Consider the following 25,376-nt stretch of genomic DNA (forward strand, 5'->3'; position numbering starts at 1 on the left):
AGTAAGGCCACAGCAAATAAATTTTATGGATGACATCCTCCGCAGACTCCAAAATTAATGAGATAGGGCGAGAAAAAAAACAAGTCGGGCCAAAAAAACAAGATTCCTATATTTTCAGATTTTTAGATAATAATTCTTGTTAAACAAGAATTGAGGCGACGAAATATGATATCATGACCAACAGGTCTTTTAGTCTTGTATTCCAGCAATGTATTAGCCCTGTATTCATTCATATATAATATAGAACCTCCTTGATTCAACAGTAAACATGTCCTTGTAGATGTATATACAGCTCAATAGACTAATCTACAACAAATGCAGAAAAGAGCTTGTTGTACCATCATCTGAAGCAACTATACTGGGTATTCATATGCGATGAAACACCTTGTGTATACATGTACAGCTCAATTGAATAGAACCCCCCCCCCCCCATTATTTGTATAATGTCCTTGCTAGAACAAATGCAGAAAACAGCTTGATATTATACCATCATGGGCAGGAACTACACTGGGTATTCATATGCAATGAAACACCTTAGACTGTCAACGTTTACGACATATTTGCCAATTTTTGGCATGTTGAGCACCGTCGGAGGGCAATGAAATTTCTTGTGTTTTTTTTCGAAATCAGACGAAAATTAATGAGCGCGCTGATGTCATCCATAAAAATTACTTGCTGTGGCCTTATACTGAAAAAGAAACAAGAGTGCAATAGCTTCCGTTTCAAAGTACATGTAAAGTTATCGGCAAAATTTTTACCTTTTTTGAAAAATTTGCTTCATTTTACAATAAGATATAAAACATAGCCTTTCATGTGTCTATTGTCACTTCTGCCACATGCCGTCTCTAATCAACATCATACATGTACAAACCTTTGTATATGACAAAAAAATGTCCCTTTGGGAAGGTCCATATGTTGAATACAGAGTTCTACAATTTAAAGACAGGCTGATAACTAGTAACCCTGGTGCTGTTATTAGGTTATGGTAAATGAAAATACTTTGAATACCATGTTGTTTACAATTTGGGATATTTACATTTTACCTTCCCTTCTATTGGAGATGACAGGATAAGTGGTCTGAAATCCATACTTCGATGCTGGAGATGACAGATTTGATGGTAGCCTTACAATGATATGGTTATATTCAGCCTAGGGGTCACCATTTTATCATTTCTGCGCCAGTAGCTAAGGAGCACCAACGACCACTTTTTTGGGGGGAAATAGCAGTTGGCACACCTAAAGTCTATCAATGAAAGATACAGAGACTTCATAAACATGTCTAACAGGCTTCCCCTCATTTATTCCGTGAATTCTGTTCATCAATAGCATCCAATTGTAACAATAGAATAGTACAGTACTGCTGTTTTATACACACACACACAAAACGATGGTGTAAATCCTGACACCCATTCATCTTCTCTTCCCTGCACTTGTTCAAGTTTATATGGCTATTGTGTGCTTACTTATTGTGCAATAAAACACTTAAGTATGTATATTTACAGTATGCCTCATGTGAATCCATGCTATATGCCTGAGGTAAAGAAGTTTTTAAGACAAAACCTCCTTTTACCAAGATATCGATTGCTTCAAATATATACTGTACATACGATTTCAAATGTCATTCAGCCTTTTCTGGGAGATCCTATATTTACAAAACAATCTGTACAAATTGCCCATATTCGAACCCCCTGAAAGAAATGCCATGTTCATGTAGTTAATTATGTACATTTCTATGCGTGTAAATGATATTTGAGATCATTAGGGGATACACCCCCAGACTTCAAAGATACATGTAGTATGACTACGATGATCAATATTGCCTGCAACACTGTAATCATCTACACTGTATCATTTCTATCAATGTCTATTGTCAACACACTTCTTCCCAGAAGACTTCTTCGATGTCTCCGACCCATCAGTATTGCAGTACAAGAACCGTGGATGTAGTGGTGATATCCATGTGTGTTTCTCACGACTAGAGCAGTTCACGGTCGTCATCACACCTCCAAGTCCAGATCCAGCGCGACAGAAATTGCCGGTAAAACATGAACGAAGCAGCTGGCCCCAGGTCCAGGCTATAGTTCATATTTACTGTGCATACGTTTTCAACGATCGCAACTTTGGCAGCCCGTATTGTCTCCACGTCTCTGATGAAGAGAACTGTCCGTCGTTTCCGTGCAGGTGTGGTTGGAATTTTGATTTTAGGTCACTGTCTGTGGATTTTTGAACGTTTTGCCAGTTTGAACCTACGAGCTTGCTGATCTTGCCCACAAGAAGCGGCGAAAGGCATGTAGCGGTACAGAAGGTCAGTCCCAGTCCGAGAGGCCCTTCCCCTGGCTGAACACGTCCATGTAGAAGGTTGCGCCGTTCCAAGCCTTGATGATGAACGCGACGGCGAGGAAGACGGCGTGCGCGATGAACCATCTGTACCAGATCTGACACAGGAGCATGGAGACCAGGCACATCAACACGTTCAGCAGGTTGTAGTTGAAGTACAGAAATCTGTAGGAGATGATGTTGTGGGGAAATGATTCATGTAAGTACGCTTCCATACATACGTCAGTAAGCGATCGCGAACACAATTTTCTCGCGAATTCATGATAAAACGACACATTTTATCTCTAGACAAATGTACGGTGTGATCTCACAGCTGGAATCATAATATCAAAAACGTATTGTGTTGATGCAAGTGTATGATATGAATGCACGTCTCTCACTTACTTGGGGCCAAACATGTTGAGGGCCTTGTACACAACGCCGTTCTTCTTGGCTGTCATGAAGCGATAGCTGTTCCAGTACTCCGGACTGGGTCTGTAAAACACGAGAATGAGACCCAGAAATCAATGATAGACTTTGACAAACTACAGAATAGCTTTTACTATGATGTACGAAGGAGGCTTTCCCTAAAACCTACTTGAATTTTTATATGATGTACACATGACAACAATGTGTACAGACACATGGACTAGACACACGACTTTACAATACTGCCTGTAGTGCGCGCACAAGGGTAAATGTATGGTTTGTGTTCTGACCTGAGAATGCCGTTGACGACTACTGCGTACAGCAGCTGCAGGGGCAGACGAAAAATGTCAAACATCAAACAAACAATCAAGGACAGGGATAATCATACTTTATTGGTCTGAAGTCATTATCATATAGTCTATGTGATGTTTTTTCTTTGACCAATGTACAAATTTGAACAATTAGCTGGGTGCTAACCAAGGTTGACTACAACATGATAATGCTGTTTCCGCGTAGATTTCTATTTTTATGGGTGCTGTTATCAGTGGAAAGTTCGTTCTAGACTCACGGCATGGCCGACATAACAGGCGAGTGGCACGGCGAGCAGCCAGATGAATGATGGGTCCTGGAATTCAGTCTCAGTCGGGAAAGGTGTGTACCAATGTACTGATGTTTGGGGAGAGTACCACCGCACTCTGAAAACCAGAACATGCATGACATTATTGTCTTAAGCTTGATAGATATCAAATGGAGCATTCGAAAAAAAATTAAAGATTAGATGCATCAAAGCAGAATTCGGCAACCGCATACGCTCCAAAACAATAACGTATTTTTGTCCTTCAAGAAGCCTTTCACGACATGGTTTTTTACTGTACCTACCCATAGGCGACGTAAGCAGGCAGCGAGTGGATGAAGACTGACGTCATTCTGTCTATGCTGTGGAACACGATGGAGTTACGGAAGAAGAAAACCTGGGAAAGAAAATGTGTACATATCAGAAGAAAGTTTTGTGAAAGCTAGTATTAAGGCTAGGAACATATCAAAATACATTAAAATATTTCTATATCGTTTCTCTCATTTCCTTGTTTTATCATTGTGTTCCATTTTTTCACAGTTTCTCTTCCCCCATTTTCTCATTCATAAACCCAACCCCTATATTTGGCAGCTATCCTTACCGCTATGACGAGGGGTCCGTTGGCGATGGTAAAAACAATCTGGAACAGTCTAGGTTCCGCCGGAGCCGCCCTGGGAAGACAACCAAACAATACATCATTGATCATGTAAATTGATCTTACTGGGTTCATACAGGAGAAAAGCAACGGTGGCGGAAAAAACATAAATGTGATTTGTTAATCTGCAAGCAGATCTACCGGGGTCAAACACTACGGTGAAATCATCCCTCTTTTGGTTCTATTACATCTGGACTATATATAGCCACATCGACATAATGGTAGAGTCCAAACAAAACAAAAAGTGACAATACTGCTGGATTTTCGTATCGCACAAGAAAACAGAAATAGTTTGCTACACCCATCAGTGTTTACTTGAGTATATGAAATATTAAGCAGATTGCGGCATGCTACTTGTTGCAGGTCAGAACAAAAGGATAGAAGGACATTATAGGATTATGTATTCACAAAGTCTCCAGCCAAATGGCAAATGTGTGTTGGTAGATAATGGCCACTGATCATGAGCTATTTCCTGCGACACCGCGCTTCACACGCAAAGATACTATACTGGACAGGGTAAGAGCCTTCAGACCGCACTGATATCCATATGATTTTTATTATTGGTAAAGAAGGCCATATGTAAAGACCAGTCTAGATCTATGGATAAGTCATTTCACTGGGATTAAAAGCACCATCTTTATTTACGCGTTGGCATGCCAACAGAGTAAGGAAACGAGTTCCATCAGTGCTGCGCGATTAAACGAAGACAAAACGTGTGTATCGTCCTGACGCACTTAAGAAGACCGGCACTTTAAATGGTACCCTGGTACTGGTTTTATTTTTGTACGACGTCTTTGGTCTAGTACATGTAACATAAATGTACTAAATGTAACACGTTAAGATTAGGAGTTCCAACATGGCAGCCCTGCTTAAAATTTGAAAAATAATTATCAGAGTTACGGTATGGAGTCGTTTTCACCATGCAAGAGATGAGTACGCTTATAAGGGATTTCCGACATAATTCAGAAAATACCAAAATAAACAACTTACCAGATATAGATATAAGTAATGACGTTTCCGAAATAACAGAAGTCCAGCATGAAGTACTGCCACTTCTTGGTACTGAAGGTGCAGAAAAATGGAAACATGACTGAATTGAGCCTGAAACTAATTAATTGAAGTGAATCACGTATACGTGAGTATACTTTCCTTTGACATCGTTAACGTTACCTGTCAAATTTGGAGAAAATGCAGCCCAAAAAATACAGCTATAAAATCCAAACTGTAAGATAGGGAATCCAAGTCAAAATAGTGCAAATTTGCATGAAGAATCTGAGGAACAGATACGCACCAGTACAGGTAGAGTCTGAGTCCTATGAGGACTGGGGCGGAGACGGCGAAGTAATACGGGATGAGCCACTGTAAGGCGAGGAGACCGAACGCTACCACCACCAGACTACACACTGCGGCCACGTAAAACACCTTCTCTCGCAGTCTGTTCTTCGCAAGGTTCTGAAATAAGAACAAAAAGATGACGAAACTAGAAAGGCCGTCATTTGCCCCTGAGCAAATACAGCATGTTTAGCCATACTCCTCTCCATGCAAGAAGTGGGCTGTCCCAAAATAATACTTGGGTAAATCGAAATATTAACTGCATGTAGAAAGGCAACATTTGCGAGAGCATCATACTTCGCCAATCTCCCTCCCGATGCATAAATTGACTGTTCCAAAATCACCCGTGCAAAAAATTCTCTCTACAAGTTCTGCGAGATCCCAAGAGCTTCTTACTGCAAAGGCTTGCGTGTGTTCCTGCAATATGACCTCAGATGACCTAAATAGAACAGTGTTCTTTGGCCAGTAGCAAATGGAACTCGGGAATCCTTAGATAGAACATGGATTCCTTGGCCAGCAGCAAATAGAACATGGAACGTGGATACCACTTTTGGCCTGTTTTTGGTCTGAAAATGGGCCCAAAAGTCCCCAAAATGAAGCATTTTGAAGTGATGTACACCAGAAATGTGATTGAAGTCCTGTAGGGACATGTTCAAGGCACCCTTGTACCGAATTTCAGGTCACTTGCTTGCAATACCAGGGCACAGGAGCCCAAAATATAAAAATTGTCTAAAAATGCCCCAAAAAACCTCCATAAAAATGATTTTTAGGCCTGTTTCAAAACAATTAAAAAAGGGTCTGGGGGTATTTGCAATCTTTACCTACATGCCAAATTTCAGGTCGTTTGGCCCAAAAATGACGGAGTAGATTCCATTTGAAGATATGGCAGGAGAAGAAGAAGAAGAACGTGAACAAAAACAATATGTTGAGCCATACTAGGTATGGCTAAACATAACTAGCTAGTTTCACGGATTATATTTGATACTAGAATATTCTTTTGGGATGCGCTGAAGCTTATAAACGTGCAGACAATGGCGTAATATATATGCGTATTGTCGTCCCCCGTGCAAATTAGAAGGTCACATATTACTGTGGCAGCCTAGGCAAGGGGGAAACACAAGACTCAGGGTAGTACAACTGAGTTACGAATACTAATGGAGGACACATACGTACAGGTACGAGTGGCGTGAGGTGATCCAAGCTTCCCGAGTTAGCGTTCGATGATGTTTTGAGGACAAACGAACGACTGTTTTGTTTTGTTTTGGAACTAGTCGTAGGAGTATACGTATACGGTATAGGGCCGAGCATGTATCTTTAACAAAAAACATGTGTTCAACCTTGAGGAAGTTCTTGACGTCATCTTCCATGGCCTTGTCGTCAGGCACCTGGTTGGACATGACACTGGCCACCCGCTGCAACTCCTCTGTATCCTTTCTCGTCCTGTTTAACACGCAAACAGAATAGTAAACTAGAAAGGCAACATTTGCGAGCAAATACAGCATGTTTAGCCATACTCCTCGCCATGCAAAAAATGGACTCTCCCCAAATAACAATGGACCATTCTAAAATACTTGCACTAAAAAAATGAATCACCCCAGTCCAAAACTGAGTCTTCCAGTAGCACCTCAACACAATATGGACCAGTCCACAACCATATCCACTAATTGATTAACACTTCTGCTAAAGAATGGACTTTTTCATAATCATTCCAGCTCAAAATTGAAAGAAATAATTAAAGAATCCTCCCCTTGCAAGAATGGGATATTCCGTGCCATTTCCATGTAAACCAGTCGAAAAATATCCGCTGAAAATTACACTCTTGCGCATAATCAACCCAGTTCAAAATTGAATTAAAAAAGATCAGCCCCAGGGAAGAATGAAGTTTTCCATAGTATACATATGAAGATTTGACAGGAGACGAAGGAAATGACCAAAAACAACATATTTGGGTCAATTCAAAGTCACCGAGAGGGTTTTAATATAATATTTGTAATATGTTTGAACTATTTTGATTAAAAGAATGTCTAAGTCACAACAGTTCTAAAGTGTTCAAACAATTAGAATTGAAACTTATAACATGTTTGAACTCATTTCACATACGTTGGAAACATTTCGAACGTAACTACACAAAAATCTCTTTATTTAGAACAGTTTCAAACCATCTATCCAAATGTTTCAATGTTCGAACAATTTGTAACAAAAGATTTTCACAATTGCCCTCATAAACGAAGGTGCTAAGTCCTCCTGTGTGTTTCTGCCTATTTTCGGTGGCCGCGCTAGACCACCAGCGGATTTGTTTTGACGGAGCGTCACCCGCGCGCGACGATGTACACTGTTCGGCACCGCTAATATCCGGCATTTTCCCGCTCCAAAACACTCCACAAGACCCACGTTTTTAGTGTTTTGCCTCTTGTGCAACACGATTCGATTTGCATTACTAACGGGACGAAAATGATAGAAAAAATTCACCCCGTCCCGGCGTCCGTCCCAAAAACATGAACGACATGAAAATATATTTTCTTACAGATTCAATCACAAAAATCAACAGCATGGGATTCCAAATTTTCGCAACGGCCGACCATTTATCATGGTTGAACTTCCTTCCAAGGCTTGCGATAGATAAACATTCCCGGCACATAATAGTCACTAGTACCAGACTAACGCAAGCTCATGATGATAATAGGGAGAAAGTTTGTCAGTGAAGTTTGGCCACCAGAGGGTACATTCATTTAACGTTGCAAGCTAGCGCAAAGGGGCGAATCATTGACCTTACCGGGGACTGACTCTACTGGCCTAATCATTCCTTTTTTGCCGAATTCTACGATCCATACGCCCGTACGTAGGACATGTAGGAAGGCACCGCCTACCACCCGCCTTTGATCATGTATGAAGTCGGCGGCAGAGAGAGATCATCAATCAATTTTGACAGGAGTGTCGCGCCAGTCTGAGGAGAAACGATCTCCCGTGTTGTGTTGAAGAATTTGGAGTTTGAAAATATCTGGAATAACTAATGCTAGAATAAACATTCACAAAATCATTGATTTAACATGTTTTCTGTTATAAAATTTCCTAAACTGCAATTTAACCACTGAGTTTAAGGGAACATGGTGTTTTCCCGATAATCACGTTAAATGTTTATGTCCGGTCTTTCCTCCTCGTAAGCAAACTTCAAGCTTGGCCAGGTGCAAGGCACTCGGGGTCAATGACCTGTAGGTCATATGTAGTATTGAAAGTGACAGAAGTGGCAAATATTGTCAAGAAAGCCCAAAATAAATCGTTTTGAATATATGTATGCCAAAAATGGGAATGTAGTCCTTTAAATATTTGTTCAAGCCACATATACAGCAAATTTCAGGTCATTCGGTTGAAATACAAGGGCGCAGGAGGCCAAGATATGCTAAAAATAGCCTAAAAACCTCAATAAAATCACTTTCAAGGTCAATATCAAAAAAAGGAAAAGAACGTACATTGGTTTTTGCCTACATTACCTCTGTACCAAATTTCAGGTCATTTGGTCAAAAAATGACAGAGATGAATCGATTTGAAGATTTGACAGGAGAAGAAACATGAGAGAAAACAATATGTTGAGCCATACTTATGGCTAAACATAACAAATCAAATCATTCTTATATTTTTGTAACAAGGAGGAGAATATGGAAGGTCGTGCTAAATTATAGGCGTTACATTTGCATTCATGACCCGAGAATTGTCAGCTAGGAGTATAAAATAATGATCCAAAGGTTAGGGGACACATACCGAGGATTATGTCACCTACATAGACATACAGGTGAACATGTCATTGTCTTTACCTGTCCTGCCGGACGTTACTGCCGTTTTCAACACCATGGTTGCCCGCCGTACCGTTCGCCACAGCTAGAGTCTTGGAAGGCGACAACAATCCATTCTCTTGTACGCCCTGAGCGTCTTTGCCATTGCTCAATACAGCTGGTGCCACACGGTTGTCTTTACGTCCCTGTAGTTCACTACCAAACGTGCCTTCCGCTTCGGTTTCCATCTCTAGATCATGTAGTACCAGCTCTAAATCAGAAGACTTAGTTTTCCCCTTGCCAAACATGGTTCCTGAGGTACCGGACAGGCGCGATCCGTGGCGGGGTGGAAATCTGCTGTGAACACCCTCAGTCCCGGGGGCCAACTGGAATAGTCTCCGCTGTAACAGACCATTGTGACAAGAGGGTACGATTACACTCCGATGGATTATATGTCAAGGGAAACAAGGATTCCCCGTAACTGAGATATAGATTCGCCTTTGCTTACAGGACTAGGAAAAAGACAAAATATCCCTGGTGCCGACAAGATGTCAACTTATCTGAGCGCAGCTATGGATGACAGGGACGATTATCACCATGCAATTATTCTAACCATTGAACAATCATCGCGGACAACAATTTGAGATTCCATTGGGGGTTTCGAGGGAACTTGATATGGTTTCTTCACATCAACCTCATTCGACAAAATGCTTATGCTCAATAAAGTTCACTAGTTCCTAAAAGCTATCGAGACATATTACCTTTATCTATTTCTTACTTCATAACTTTAATGCCGAAAGCGATTACACGAGCCCTAGGCCTCGTTCTTCTTTTCTTTGGCAATTTTTTTTTAACTGAGCGATCTCTTTCATAGCTGTATCGTATCATTAAACGCTTGCTTGCCCCTAAAACTTGCCCAAATGAATTGTAACCCTAGAGAAATTAACAAAAATGACTTGTATTTATGGTGTGCATAACCTCCTTGCTTCACAGACTCTTGGTTTTACATGTGTAACGTGTAGTTTGAGGCCGTCAAACAGAAACCATCCTACATATCAGCTATTCAGTATCGTGAGGCTATTATCAGCTATTAGTTGAACAACCAGAGATTCTATAAAATAGGGAGAAGTTCTAGAATCCTCATTAATTGCATTGAATAAACTTGTTGATAATAGATCTAGAAAGTGTTGTCGGCTATTTCATATTGTTGTTGGCTTTGTCTGTCATACGTGTGAATGATTGCATCATTCAATGAAGTGTGATATGAATGATGAGCAGTCCGTTATAACGGTATATCATATATACTATATGGGTGACCTCCAGTTCGCTACATCACGGATTACCTCCATACACAGCCACCCGTCACCAAGCTGCAGGTGGGTGCTAAATTCTGATTGGTTCCTCTTTCAACGATAATAACCAATCACGAGGATTCTCAAATCTTCCTCGCCTGACAATTCAGAAACCATATGTGATTGGTTAAAGTTGACCTGCGACCTGCGCGCGCAATCTGCAGGTGATTTGAACGTGTAGAAGCCACTTCTCTTATATAGATTCTACAAAATAGACAGTAATTGAGTAAATATTAACTGCAGATACCCAGAATGGACGTGGTTCTCTGTCAAGGACACGGTAAGGCGTAGTTTATGGCAATATCGTGTCACGGTGACGCTTGCTATTTTACTTCTAGCTACTGCAACACAAGCCGACGCCGCTTCCAAGAAACGTCTTACGTGACCAAGAAGGGGGAGGGGGGCTACACTCTGGAATGCTATCGTCACTTGTTTTTGTATGGGCAAGGAGGTTAACCTTCTTGGTATGGGCATAGATAGGGCATAGGTATGGCCTTTTGCAATTCCTCGCCAAATTATGCAGACCTGCGCTCCTCTGTATCTACGAAGGACGTGAAGTCGTGGTTCCAAAAACATGTCAACTCATAGTTTGTTTTCGTCAGAGTAGGATGTTCTTCCAGTTTAGACCACTTTAGTCAGATAAATGATTTATGACAGCCATGCAAGAAAAAGGAAGATAGCAGAAATGACACTTACCACGCTGAGATGCCGCTAACAGTAAATAGCAATGCCTTCTCGTGACCGCCCGGACTCCATCTGAAGCCAACGCACTGAGTTATGGGCGCGGGCATGACCACCGCGTGCAAAGTACCGATATGGCCATGGGCCCGCTACATGACGCACATGTAAACAACATGGGTGTTGACTAAAATGTTTGTTACCTCCGTATGGTAGTCCCTACGGTATGGACATGACATGCACGTGCTGGGAGGGTGACCCCTCACGTGTACAGATTATATGTAGGTTGTGACAAGTCGTGGTCTTTGATTTACAAAGTTTAAGTGTAAACCAAAAGCTAAGAACCTGTTATTGACCTGACCAATTTGTATGGGCACAGGGTAAAAAATACACATACTCTGTGTTCAAATATAAAACAACAACACAATGCCGTGACAACAGTGAGTGGTCAACGTTCAAGGTAAAAGTAGAGGGCAGCAATGTGTATAGTCAAGGATAATGTCCTTGGTATAGTCTATAGCCTACAGGGTAGATGACAATGACCAATTTGAAAGTTTTAAAACCAAGAACTTTCCAAACCACACAACATTATACATGTACTGATGTAGCCTACCCTTTCAATGGCAACATCCCCTACTCTTGCCAAAACTCTCCTGCCAAAGAAAATGTTGAAATATAATATCAATAAGAAGATAATGTAATATGTGGAAAATAATTGTGGCGCTCCCACTAAATTCCGCACCGCATTACCTACCTTGCCCTGTGAAATCTGATGCAGTATAAACATAAGTATGTTGCAGTGGAGATCTGTAAGATATATATATAGTAAGCTATACGTCATGGTTCATGTTAAGATATACCTGTTAAGCTTTACATACTTTTAAGTAAATGTATGATTAAAATCATACATCTTATAACTTTGCAATCTAGGCAAGCCATGTATGCTGAAGACTGGCCTTAGTGAGGGTCCAAACAAGGGGAAGAGTTTCTACATATGTTCTCAAATGCCCCAATCATGCGGATTCAACAAACATGTCAGGTGAGTTTGTGGCACAATATCAGTTTTTATCCAGTAGACAAGGATTTGGATGTGAGTACGTCATGACTCATGATAGTATTAGGCCATGTTGATTTGATTATATCAATGACCTCTCTGGGAACCCTAAAACTGATGCGAGCGTGCAAATAAAAAAAAACTTTTAAAAAAAAAGGTGCCTTCAGTAGGAAATCTACGAGGTCACTGGTCAGGGAGGTTGAACAGGTGACTTTTCCAAAATATCGTTTCATAAATATACGGCATATATTTGCTCAATTTATAGCTGCTTTGTATGATTTACAGTATGGTAGAAAACTTTTTTTATGGAAATAGACGAAAATTGATGCTCAGGCGGATGTCTTCCAATCAAATCAACATAGCCTAATACTATCATGAGTCATAGAAAAAAGAACATAAAGGGGTCTGGGACTTTGGGAGTAATTAACTACTGCACTCTCAATGTCACTTGTAAAATATGCAGTCCATTTTATCCACTGAGTTTGAATGGGATACTAGTAATGTTAAATGTTGGTATAAAGTTGTTCCATACAATGCTTGCTCCTCTGAACTTACAGCGTATAATATCCCTATTTCATGTAGATTAGATTAAATTTGGGAATTACATGTGTCAATTCCTTGCTACGTTCCTTCCTATTTATTTGTATGTAAATGCATGTAGATTGGGTGGAGTAATCTTTGTGACCAATGTGTTACCTCTGTTCATTGTTATTACCCAGCCTCCCTCCCTCTGGTTGCCTGAAGCATGCTGGGAAAACCACAGAGCTCCAGAGGATTCAGAGGGACAAGGAGACAGGCCAGAAGTGGTGAGAAATGTCCAGCTGTTGTCAGCTTTATTTTTCTTCTGACAAATTCTATAGAATCAACATTGATTTCGTGAGATCCCCCTCACCCCCAGATTCTTCCTGTGCACCAAAATTGTGCACCAGTGCACCTATTCCCTAAAGTGAATTTCGAATGCTGCATCTTTATAGATAGCAGTGACATGTACATGCACACGCAACCTGAAATTTCTGCTTTTTCCTACAGGTTATATTACAGATGTCAGATTACGAAGGAAGCCACCAAGGGGAAGGGCTGGTGTGGGAAAGTTCCTCACCAGGGCACTGCAGACAGGAGAGCCACCAAGACTGACCATGTCGATTCCAAGAAGCAGTGGCGATTGGTCCCACAAGTGACAACATCAGACAGTGATTCCTCAGAAGAATACGAGGATGCTGCCCAATACCAGTCAAAACTGCCGTCGAAAAATCCATTCTGCAAAGAATCTAAAAAAGGAGGACAGATAGTTGGATCATCAGGAAAGAAGTTAGGTTTTTTGGAGAAAAAGGTGGAAAAAGAGAACTTGATTAAATATGTGGATAACAACAAGGTTGATAGTTATGATGGTAAGCATGTTGACCCTGGCAGGGATAAGTCTGTGTCCTCTGGGAAGGGAGCTGTTGTCAGGGATGACCCAGCGTGTGCTGAAAGAGCTGGATCAAAGTCTCAGAGAGCAGGAGGAGGGGAAACACTTCCCACAGAACAAAAAGTACTGAATACAAATGGCACGGAAGCTAGTGGGGTAGATACGAGGAAAGGCAAGAGCAGTGAAGGAAAGATGAGCGGGCAAGAACATGCCAAACACGTCTTAACAGATTCTAAGACAGGCCAGATGGTGAATGTCTCAGGCAGCACAAAACAACCTCAGGCCAAAGAGAAAGAAGTTATTGTACTTTCCGATGATGAAGATGCTCAAGTTACAAGTACACAAAGTGCCAAAATAAAGGTAAAACAGGATGCAATGCAGAAGCAGCCAGTTAAAGCAGATTCTGTCAAACCAAAACAGACAGTGCATGAAGGGCCTGAGACCCATCAGCCAATCACAGCAGTCCATATGAAGCAACATCCAATCACAGCCTTCCCAGGGTTCCAGCCTGCAAGTCAGCTGATGTCCCGAGCTGATGCAGCACTGCGGGCAGATCTGGTGGAGCAGTTACGCAAGAAGGAGGTAAGCAAAGTTTAACCATGGGCGATAGGCCACCAAGTTTTTGTTGAAATCGCTGCTGTTTTGTTTAAACCCCAAATTGTGTGCTTGGTCCGCTGAAGGAGGATTTCTGATGATCATTATAACCTTTGTCTATAAATTTAGCTCATATGCATAGTCCGCGTGACGAACAGCATCAGTTGTTTACTTCCGTGTTCTGGTTACGGGAGCAGTTAGTTTGAACGAAACTGTGGAACCGTCAAGGAACTTACTTCGTTAACTTTATAAAAAAAAGTGTTTACAAAGTACAGTCAAACCTGCCTAGGCGACCACCTTTTCAACGCGACCACCTGGCCATGGCGACCGCTTTTTCTCGGTCCCGTAAATTTTCCCCATAGGCACAAGCATTAAGCTGCCTGCCCAAGGCGACCACCTGTCCAACGCGACCGCGACCGCCACGAATTGGGACCGCACAGAGCACAATCCCTGCCAATGGCGGCCGCCTAATTTTCAAGCGTGTGGTGACATCGGATAATTTTGCTGTCGGATTTCACGGAAATGTTTTCAAGACTATGAAGGACAAAAATAAGGACAAAAATACATGGAATAGCAATGTTATAGCATCGATTCCTCCATGAAGTGTTTTAATACCCTATAAATATTGTAAAGACAAATGTTTGTGATGTTGTTGTGCCTATCGTAGTCTTATAGTTTACCGCAAACTCAGTTAGGTTTAAACTCAATTTTCAAAACGAATACGTAGTGCATGGCGTCAAAAAGTCAGATTTCGCAGAAACTACTATCTATTTCTTGTATTTTCAACAAAAATCTGTCTGTGTCTTACTAAATTCCGCCGAAAAATGACTTCGCGGCGGGCAAAACGTCGGGCGAGAAATATTGTTCCTTGGTCCCGACGCCATCTTGGATTTTGTCGCGGCCCGGATTTGGCGTACCGCTGACCTTTCTAAAACACGTTGCTTTTATGTATGAACATTTACGAATACTCTAGTTATTGATTTAAATTGATATTCTTATCATTTCCATGAATCTCACAAACCTTTATTGGACGGTGTACGTTCTGCTGCACTGACTTATCTTTCGATGCGGTCGCACAGAGCTTGGCGGCGCGGCGCGACGAAATCACACCGTTCCGTTCCATCTTTAGTTGTCAGATCGAAAACTTTTTGCCCCTTTTATCCAGCGGTCGGCGCCCCAAAAAAGGCTTGGGTCAGCAGGTGTTTTCTAGGGATTTGTCTTAGGCCTTAAAACTTCGATGATGTGCATGTGTGTGAGTGTGTACTATTTAATGTAACGTGTGAATGCGGGAGGGCGCAGTGCGATCATTGAGGCAACCATTGTTTTGTAGTCAAAATTATGACAAAAAATTTATACACGATGTAGCGGTATACAATTATTACGACGATGACGGAAAATGTAATTTTTGTAGGATCTTTCTGTCAATGAGAATTGAACCTGGTGGGGGTCATGTTGTCTAAATTCACATGATTTTCCATCCATTTACGTACTGTAATAAACCTCGACCTGGAAACATGTGAGTGGAATCCTCTTCATGGCGACCACCTGTACATCACGACCGTTTTTGCTCGGACCGCCGGGTGGTCGCCTTGGGCAGGTTTGACTGTAACATCGATTTCAAAAAAACTCAGTACACACCCACATTATTTTATATTGATTGTACCAACACAGACACACTTTCAACCTCTGCATCTATGCTCTCTGGCTCTAACTTCTTAGCCTTACACCTTGTCTTTTGCCAGACGGGGCATATCGTTGAAGAATGTCTTCCTTTTTTTGTCAGGACTTGGTGAAGAAGGTCCAGCTGTCTGTTCTTCCTGATGGAGGGAAGAAACTGAAGACGCAGATTGAGGACCTTGAAAAAGCTATCAAATCCATTGATCTTGGTTCAAGTCAAGGCCAACCTCAAGGTAAGTTCAACTTCAAAGTGATACTTATCTGTTGAGGAAGGGTCAACATCTGAGTACTTTCATGAAGTGAAACAACGTAAATAACTGGTGAAAGATGAGTTCCTTGGCTGAGATACATACAAGTTTTAGCACCTGAGGGTGGTGCAGGCAAGCTAAAATTACTTTGGGCATTTGTCAGTGATGTGATCCATTTTCACAGGTGCTTCTGGAATCCATGTTCGGCAGCAGCAGCCAAGTAAGCACCATCTTCAGGGGGACAGGAGGATCCTCCCCGCCCCTGCACAGCCCCTCCCTGCCCACGTCCTGCAGCAGATGTATGCCCCCCACCCCCAGGGGCAGACCCTGTACGGGGGGAGGATGACGGCCAACAGGCTGCAGCAGGTGGCAGGGGTGACTTCTGAGGCAATCGAGAGGCTGCACAAGTAAGGCTTTGTTCCCTCTGCTATCTTAGATACCTTACTAACATAGCAAGGAGGTTATGTCTAAACCAGCATCTGTTGTTTTGGCCTTGCCCTTGAGTTCCTTACCCCATTGTAAATATATTTATCTATAGTATGTGTCATAATATATTACTTTAAAAAGTAAAGCAATTTAATCTGTACTTACTTCTCTGACCCACCAGTTTTTACCTCTAGACTACAGGTTTCATATTTATGCCCAACTTTTGGCTCACAAATTTTTCATTTTGTCAAAACATTCAGGCAAGGGTCCAGAGCATGTTGTGATCTTCTTATTGCGTTGACATGATTCTGTCAATGTTGCAGGTCCCTGGAATCCTGTCCACCCCCAGATGCTGAAATGGAGACTCCGGGCAGCCTGCGTGTGAGCCTGCTGCCCCATCAGCGGCAGGCCCTGGCCTGGCTCACCTGGAGGGAGGGGCAGCAGCCTTCTGGAGGGATTCTGGGTGAGGAAACATGACAGATTTCATCCCAGAATTTTTGTAGGGCAATCCTGGAAAATATGTTTTATAGGTTATACATCTCTCAACAAGTCTAGAAATAGTGGTGTGGACTCGAGTCCAGAGGTTTAGGTTCAGGTCCGGACTTTCAAGTCCGGACCTGAACAATAATTTTGGAATATTTTTATTACATGTGTTACATGTAAAATTGCATATTGGCAGATATTTTACATGTAATTTGAAAACTATATATACGGAATTATATACAGTCAGTAATTAACACAAAAGTTCAGTTATAAACACAAAAACAGCAATGTTTTAATATTTTTCTAGTGCAAATTTCACGATTTAAGGAAGGTTTAAGATGGTTTAAAACAAAAAGGAGTGTATGAGTGAGAGAATTTTTTTTCAAGTCCGGACTTGTTTCCAGACATTTAGGTTTTTTTGGACTTGAACCTAAACGTTTTACAAGTCCGGAACCGGTCCGGCCGGACCGATCCGCACCACTATCTAGAAATAACTTTTAGTGATCTCAAATCTTCTAAAACTCACAAGGAATTAAGTCAAGCTCTTCATATAAGATGGTGGACAAACTTCATCTCTCCATATTACAGATTCCTAGTTGTGCAGATCAGAGTCATTGTAGTTAACTTGTGTGATGGTTGGTCTTCTCAGCTGATGACATGGGGTTGGGGAAGACGTTGACGATGATCTCTCTGATACTGACTCAGAGGCAGAATGACGATACACGGAACAAGACAAAAGGTATGGAAGTTGATCTAATACATGCATGTATAGTAACAGGGTAATGAAGCTGGAAAATGAAGGGATGAATAACGGTTTAGAATTAGAAACAACAGTCATAACTAAGAAAAAAAGATTAGTGATGTGGTCAAAGGCTTGTTTTTCTTGTCTTGTTTCAGAGTTGAGGCCAGGCTACACCTCTTTTAAAGATTGATCCGAATACAAATGCTATTATTTCCACCTTATATGAAATTCTTGAGGAACTGTTACAGGATATACAAAATAAATTCTATATCTTTAACTTTCAAAAATTCCTCATTAAAAACCGATGTGTACTGTTGGTTTACTCATAAATCAAGTTTGCAATTTCCAGCAAATGTCAAACCTGAAAATCATGTTTGTGCGAGTGTCACCAACACTAGTATTATTGTACATGACATGATGTACAGTGGCAGCTCCGGAGGGTGTGGTGAAGTCGCGTGCCACCCTGGTTGTGTGTCCCGCCTCTCTCATCCTCCACTGGAAGGCCGAGGTGGAGCGACACACAGAGGACGACACCCTTCAAGTGTACCTGTACCACGGACAGAACAGGACAAAGGACCACACAGAGTAGGTCATTACCATGGCAACGTGTACCCTGGATACTACATGTGCCGCTAGGTCACAACTTGTGCTTAGCGGGTAAAATGTGATTCAGTGAAATGAACTTGCCCAGTACAAATGTGCATTGAACCTTTGGGCACTGTTGTATATCTGTCCTTAGCGGTATCACCATTAGAAACATGTCTTTCTGCATTATACTACCTTGCACTATTCTCCCCAAGATGCAAACACAATAAAACCCACACACTGTTTAGGGGAGCCATCTGCCTCAGGCACAGCATCTTGTTGACTACAAAGTACTTGTATTTGTCCTTAGTGGTATCACCATTGGAAACATGTCTGTCTGTAGATTGATGAAGATACGTTTCGAATTTTGATCTTTTCCATCGCAGTCTTGCTGAGTATGACCTGGTACTCAGCACCTACGAGCTTGTGCGGAAGGAATGTTGCAGCTGGGCCGCAGAAGAGGAGAAGGGAGACAACCAGGTACCAGGAAACATTTAAAGACTTTTGCTATCTAATATTTGATATATAAGGACAGAGGAGGAAAAACATTTGGTAGGTTTTGTTTTTATGGATGACACCCCATCCCCAAATCTTTTTGAAAAGTGGTTAGGACTAACGTCTTGTTACAAGTGGACATTTGACAGGGATGATAACAGATGTTTTTTCAGGTGTATTTTTCAATATGATAAAACAATGTACCTGTAACGTGTGGTAGGTCAAATCCTTTTAGAATGTTACCTAGTGTATGATAATAATCTAAAGCTCCTGTCTAATGAAAAATGAAATAGACCCTTACTTTTAGCCCAACTTTTGTAATTGTGATCAGAGTGACACCGCAAAGCCCCGAGGCCCCATGCCCGTCCTCCTACGAGTCATCTGGGACAGGATCATACTGGACGAGGCTCACGCCATCAAGAACCACAAGTCGCAGACGTCCGTCGCTGCCTGCCAGCTGAGGGCACACAGCCGCTGGGCCATGTCGGGAACACCGATACAGAACGACCTGATGGACATGTACCCACTAATGCGCTTCCTGCGCTGTGCACCCTTCGATGAGATGAAGGTGTGGAAGAAATGGGTAGATAACAAGACAGGTGAGGAGCAATTGATTGTCGACAGATTTTGCAAAGCAATTGTCAAACATGTTTACTTACTTACTTTTTTTGGGCCCTTTGCCCCAGTCAGAGCATAAGCCACAGTGTGCCCAAAACCATTTCCTCTTGAAGATCTGGCTTTTTCTTTTGAGGCTCTACCTGTGGCCCAATATAGAATGTAACTGAAAGGTTTTGTTTGTTGCTGATGACCAGCCAATGGGAAGGCCCGCCTGAACACGCTGGTGAACAGCCTGCTGCTCCGAAGAACAAAGGGGCAGGAGGGGAGGGACGGCCGTCCGCTGGTCAGGCTCCCACAATGCAACAGGATAAGTCATGTGATTGAGCTGTCTGGTGACGAGAGGACTGTGTATGACAAGTTCTTTCAGGACACAAGGTGGGTTGGCACGTTTTAGGAGAGTTTAGGATATCATTTTAGAAATCTCCCATGACATATTCATGGACAAAACATCTTCTGCGCTGATGGCGGGCAGTTTGATTTAAAAGCGGGCCTGCAACTGTGATATCAACATTTCATTACAGACTGCAGACTGCTTTTGAAGAAGTAATTTTAAATGTTGAAAACTTATTACAAACTGACTGATTTGTAGGACTGACCCACTGATAATATGGTTACAGTGTTGTCCAGAATTTATGCAGGTAAAAAGGGGCAATGATTTGAAAAATTATTAAACTGAATGGTATCTGCTTGTTGAACTAAGTTTCGTATTGTTTTCAGAAAAACGTTCCAGAACTATCTCCTCCAGCATGGAGAGAACGTAAAGGACAGTGTTCCCCCCTCAGTTGGTACAGTCCAAACTGCTCCTGCAGGGGATCCTAGGACTGCAACAGGACAGCATCAGAAGGTTCCAGGAGTGCAGCAGAATGTTCCAGGAGTGCAGCAGAATGTGAAAGTGAGCCACATCTTGGTGCAGCTGCTGCGGCTGAGACAATGCTGCTGTCATCTAAGCCTCATGAAGGAGGTAAAGTACCTGGAGAATATTATTACATCATCTCCATACACGTTTTACAGTGTATGGAGAGGATTCATTCTTAAACCCTCATGTTTGCCTCTGCGTGCCATTTGTTGATCAATGCAAGGAGGTTATATATACTATATAGTCTATATAACCTCCTTGATCAATATGCAGGTGTGTAATGGGCTTTTAGGAAAGACAATATATGGATCATAACGAGAAAAAAATCTCGACATTTGGGAGGAAGTCCAACCATTTTACACAAAAGGGGTACATGTTAAGTATCCTGATACAGACACAGGTTACAGAAAGCAAGGAGGTTTGAATATCTTAACCTTGCAGAAAGCTATTTTCCCACTGTTTGCAAGAAGAATTACAACACGTAAGACTTAAAGTTACTAAAAGTTTTCAACATTTCCAGTGTCTTTTCAAATCCAAAGTGAGACTCATGTGACCTGTTGTCTCCCTGCAGGCTGTAGACCCGGAGACCTTTGTGAGCGAGGGCATCGACCTCACTCTGGAGCAGCAGCTGAGGGAGATGAGCCTCCAGGATAGCAACCCTGCAACCACGCCTAGTAACAGGGACCTACCAAGCAAAGATGCAGAGAAGTCCTCTATGTTTCACTCTGACAAACCAAGTACTAAGGTGATCACATGTCATGTCATGACATCAACTAGAAACCCCAAAGCTGATATCATGTGAGGTTGCAAAATTTATCAAATTGAGATGATTTTATAGTGGATCTAAGATGAAATGCGTTCAGTATTCTTAATCAGTTTCTGGATAATTTACTTGCGAATCTACAAATCAAAGAGGAATATATCCCTTCACACATTCACTCTTTCGTTCAGTCATTCAGAAAATATTTTGACCCTACTTCCCACAGATCCAAAAGGTTCTGGGTATCCTGGCTAGCAACAAGTCAAAGTCAACACCCGACAACCCAGTGAAGAGGTCAGTTTTATCAGGGATTCTCTTCTGGTGTTCTTCAATACATGTAATTTGTTGTGATGTAGGAATATGTTAAACTCCATACATTTATCAAAGGTCATAGTTATGTACAGCTTTCAGTGAACATTATGTTTAGAAGAGCCAAGTCGTGTTGACCAGGTCAGATTGAAAACATAACATGTAGAATTCAGGAAATTATTCCTGTCTCCTTAGTGTGATTGTCTCCCAGTGGACCAAAATGCTGGACGTCATTGGGCAGCACCTGGAGCATGCTGGGTACAGGTACGTCGTGATCCGGGGTGGGGTTCCACCCAAGCAGAGGATGGAGGCTGTGGAACAGTTCAACAGGAACCCCAAGGGGCCAGAGGTCAGAATAACACCACTGTTCACCCAGATCATAATGTCATTATCTTTGTCTCAACTGTTATGCAATTCTCTTTTTAAGGTAATTTTCCCATTTGTCTTTGCAACTTCCTCATCCAAATTGTTCTTGTTATGATTTTGGTTGCAGAATTTTTTATTTCATCTTCCCACAACAATATTCCCACTCTGTGATTCTTCCTACATAACATACCATCTATTGACCAGTTTCCATTCTTCTCTTCAGGTCCTTCTGGTGTCTTTACAAGCAGGAGGAGTTGGGCTCAATCTGATCGGTGGCAGTCACCTGTTCCTGCTTGACATGCACTGGTAAGAGACTACTATACATGTGTACCATAGACACTTAATCACTGTACATTGGTGAGAGAACATTTTAGATTTATATGCCAGTGAGAGACCCACAACACCACATGATCACTACACACTAATGATAGACTACATTTTTTTTTAAAGACCGACCTACCGACCCTAATTTTGTCCGAGCTGTGATCAGAAACAGACTTTTTTTCCTAGGCACAGCAAAGTTTGGACTTTCAGTGCATGAACAACGTGTATTTGCTATGTTGCATAATGCACAGTTAAGGTATGACATTACCATTCAAATCATTAGTGTAACCTTGTGGTACGAAAAAGGTGAAGACTGGGGAGAATATTCATATTGCGGAATACATTTTAATCTGCTTAGAGGAAAATAAAAGACTGGACAAGGGTGTGTAGTAAACAAAAAGACATTTGTAAAAACCGTTGACCTGAAGAAGACTAGAATTTTGTGTACAGTTCCCCTACATCCAGGGGGTGTCCCTGTGGTGTAGTGGTCTGCGCTTCTGTCTCTCACCACATCTGGTTCAAATTACTTGGACCAGAAGGACTGGGGTTCAAGCCCCAGGAAGGACACCTCTGGACAAGAGGCGCATTGAGTCATACCAAACACTTTATAAAAATGGTACATACTTCTGAAACAGTATGGAAGTTAAACACACTTCACTGCCAGTGGACTAGCCCCCTGCTACAGTGATTTCACCTCAGTGTGGCCCAGGGCTATGAAACGGAGATGGGCACCGCCCTATACATCAATCCCCTACATCCCTTCCTTATCCCTGTTGCCTAGGAACCCGGCCCTGGAGGACCAGGCCTCGGACAGGATCTACAGGGTGGGGCAGAAGAACGATGTAGTCATCCACAAGTCAGTACCAGTTATCTCCTGCAGCCTAATATAGTTATACTGCACTGTAAAGTACAGGATCCCCAACAAGATAATTTGGGCATATACAACTCATATCTTATTTAAGACTGTATCTTTGTCGAATGGCATATGCAGTGGTGCCCTTTAATACATCAGTTTTAATGCATGCAGGACCTGGATATATTGCATGACACAAAGCTTTTGCTCTGTTTCACTAGTACTCTAGAATGATCTAAGAAACCACATTTAAAAAGACCTAGTACCTTTCAGGCATTTCTGGTGATGTCATGTCTATGCATACGGTAACCTTTTGATGTCTTTACCTGTTACCCCAAAACACACTCTTTGTGTACCACTTACCTGTTCCCAGGTTTGTGTGCAAGGATACAGTGGAAGAAAAAATCCAGGACCTCCAGAAGGCCAAGAAAAACATGGCACAAGGAGTCTTGTCAGGGTGAGTAATTTTGAAGACATTTCTTGTAAATCTGTTTCTGCGCATTTATCTGTAATGGTTTCAATAACTTGGAAACAGTTGCAAGATTAGAAATCATGTTTAAAGATGAGAGAGTAGGGAACATTACTTTACACCCTTTTGTCAAGTGACTACAAATTCATGGTTTGCTGTGACATATGCACAAAAACACTGCAAAGTGATAAGAAGTACCATAATTGGATACAGGAAAATGAGTGTCTTATAATGTTCTGTGATAACATGCGCTATGTACAAGTAGTCTTCAGATGTTCTCATCTGTAAGTTAATGAAGTGTGCTCACATCACATTTTACTAACAATTTTTCTCTCTGACATTACAGTGGTGACGTTGGAAAACAGAAACTGTCGTTGGCTGACCTGCGACAGCTTTTCGGATTGTAATGGACATGCAAGACTGAAGGACATATGGAGACTTTATAGATCATCTAGTTTTTAAAGATCTATTTATCGGTTATTTATTTATATTGAAACTTAGGAAAAATTGCCACCAAGAACATGGTATGAGAAATATCGCACAGAAATCGATGAGAAACCCTTCTTCATGTAAAGAGTAGTTTGCTGTGATACAAGGATACATCTTGTTTTATAAATAAGTCAAGTGACCAGGTGCTTCCTGCTATCATTAAAGAGCTTTTGATAAAATTGTAAAATGAAATTAGGTGAAACAGAATTATGTAAAAGAGTTGCCACCAAGCGCTGACACAATGACGACGGTAGGAAAAATGGGTGATTAAGAGAAGATGCTTGCATGATCATCTGGTTGCCTGTGTCTCAAATTAATCAAAATCGTGTATTAAAGCATCACTTTGAATATTTGCATGTGCCAAATACATAAAGAAGTGGCCTCATCGTTGCAATAGAACCGTATCATTTGTAGGAATTAACTGGATAGGACGTCTTCGAAATATATAATTGTCTGGGCGATACTCGCTGGCCGCCGCGTACAGCTGTACAAACGTAACACCCATAGCCAACGTCGATGGCATACCAATCCACAATTCCGTCCCCAGTTTACTTGTGAACTTTAATGCCTGCGTATTTTGTGGTAGTACATAACGAGTTTTATGACAAGCTGGTACAACGTTGGCCTTTTTCGGCGATCTAAGTTTGCAAGTTCTTGAGTTCCGTGGAACCTCGGAAGAGGTGACCTTTTTTTTTCCTTTGGAGAACAGGCGATGTCATCCATGAAATCAAGATGGTGTGGCCTAACTTAATCAAATGAATGAATGAAATAATGCTTGCTGTTATAGTTTCGTTCACAAAGTCACGTTAACAGACTCTTTTGATAAGTTGTACAAGACAGTTTATTAGAGTTTTCTTTACAAAGCTAACGTTACACCTATTTACTGATTTGATTTACGAACTATCGATTTAGTTTTCTTTTGTATTGTATTGGTCTTTTTTTGCCCCTATCTAGTATGATCTTGGCATCGTGATGACCCGTATTATTGCAGACAGAAGTACGCAAGTAAAATTAGCCATTCCCGGCGACGGAAAATATAACTGGAAAGGCTTGTGAAGATATGTACACAATTTTGCCATCGTCCCAAAGTGGAGCCTACGTACTTGGAACATTTTCCACGTGTCAGATCAGTTCCCAGCCCTAGCCTGTCTTTGTGGCCAGTTGGCCATTTTTTTATTTCATATCTTTTGTGACATATCGGTTATATTTTCCATCAATTTTCTTTTTTCAAAACATCACAGTTTACAGTTAAGATATCACTAGTGCTGTCCGAATAAAAAACATTTCAACTGCTAGATCCACATTTCGTCGGTTACTGAGAAGCACAAAAGCGGCCAGGTGGCTATCCATAAGAGCCGCAGGGGAAACATCGCACAACGCTGGAAACAATTTGGACATCGATGCTCGGCGATAGCTTATTTTATTTGCTACTTACCTGCGATCATCGTGAGATGTATGTGCCCGGCGTTTATAATAATAAAACATTTGAGTGGATCACAGTTAGCTTTGTCTTGGGG

General features: G+C 41.6%; 2 protein-coding genes across 3 annotated transcripts; one reads left to right on the forward strand and one right to left on the reverse strand.

Annotated features, from left to right (window-relative positions):
* Nucleotides 1-1,272: 1,272 nt before the first annotated feature.
* On the reverse strand, nucleotides 1,273-11,214 carry LOC136431083 (uncharacterized). 2 transcript variants are annotated; one of them, XM_066422310.1, is made up of 11 exons: nucleotides 11,122-11,214; nucleotides 9,116-9,474; nucleotides 6,644-6,746; nucleotides 5,266-5,426; nucleotides 4,965-5,036; nucleotides 3,921-3,990; nucleotides 3,625-3,716; nucleotides 3,314-3,440; nucleotides 3,036-3,070; nucleotides 2,722-2,811; nucleotides 1,273-2,502 (listed from the first exon to the last, which is right to left on the reverse strand). In XM_066422310.1, the coding sequence occupies exons 2-11, from the start codon at nucleotides 9,379-9,381 to the stop codon at nucleotides 2,307-2,309; spliced, it is 1,212 nt and encodes a 403-aa protein (XP_066278407.1). In that variant the 5' UTR covers nucleotides 9,382-9,474; nucleotides 11,122-11,214; the 3' UTR covers nucleotides 1,273-2,306. The 2 variants fall into 2 exon arrangements, with proteins under 2 accessions (XP_066278407.1, XP_066278406.1); XM_066422309.1 differs by lacking the exon at nucleotides 11,122-11,214 and having other exon boundaries at nucleotides 9,116-9,692.
* LOC136431076 (transcription termination factor 2-like) lies at nucleotides 10,575-25,154 on the forward strand. The gene is made up of 20 exons (XM_066422295.1): nucleotides 10,575-10,705; nucleotides 12,034-12,142; nucleotides 12,877-12,963; nucleotides 13,187-14,147; nucleotides 15,943-16,069; nucleotides 16,269-16,491; nucleotides 16,834-16,973; nucleotides 17,643-17,732; nucleotides 18,161-18,320; nucleotides 18,707-18,800; nucleotides 19,147-19,414; nucleotides 19,628-19,808; nucleotides 20,151-20,394; nucleotides 20,861-21,034; nucleotides 21,276-21,343; nucleotides 21,554-21,707; nucleotides 21,948-22,030; nucleotides 22,830-22,904; nucleotides 23,275-23,358; nucleotides 23,717-25,154. Exons 1-20 carry the CDS (start codon nucleotides 10,678-10,680, stop codon nucleotides 23,775-23,777), a joined length of 3,411 nt encoding a protein of 1,136 aa, XP_066278392.1. The 5' UTR covers nucleotides 10,575-10,677; the 3' UTR covers nucleotides 23,778-25,154.
* The last annotated feature ends 222 nt before the right edge of the window (nucleotides 25,155-25,376 follow it).

Source organism: Branchiostoma lanceolatum, chromosome 3 (genome assembly GCF_035083965.1).
Source record: "Branchiostoma lanceolatum isolate klBraLanc5 chromosome 3, klBraLanc5.hap2, whole genome shotgun sequence".
Lineage (NCBI taxonomy): Eukaryota > Metazoa > Chordata > Leptocardii > Amphioxiformes > Branchiostomatidae > Branchiostoma > Branchiostoma lanceolatum.

Bases quoted from the DNA above. Each gene is read 5' to 3' on its own strand.
- LOC136431083 (XM_066422310.1), bottom strand. From the start codon at position 9,381: ATGTTTGGCAAGGGGAAAACTAAGTCTTCTGATTTAGAGCTGGTACTA. The intron at 6,747-9,115 runs GTAAAGACAATG...CGTGTTAAACAG, and splicing joins AGTAACGTCCGGCAGGACAG to GACGAGAAAGGATACAGAGG. The intron at 3,717-3,920 runs GTAAGGATAGCT...TTTCTTTCCCAG, and splicing joins ACGGACCCCTCGTCATAGCG to GTTTTCTTCTTCCGTAACTC.
- LOC136431076 (XM_066422295.1), top strand. From the start codon at position 10,678: ATGGACGTGGTTCTCTGTCAAGGACACG. The intron at 10,706-12,033 runs GTAAGGCGTAGT...TTTGCAATCTAG, and splicing joins GGTTCTCTGTCAAGGACACG to GCAAGCCATGTATGCTGAAG. The intron at 20,395-20,860 runs GTAAAGTACCTG...GTCTCCCTGCAG, and splicing joins ATCTAAGCCTCATGAAGGAG to GCTGTAGACCCGGAGACCTT.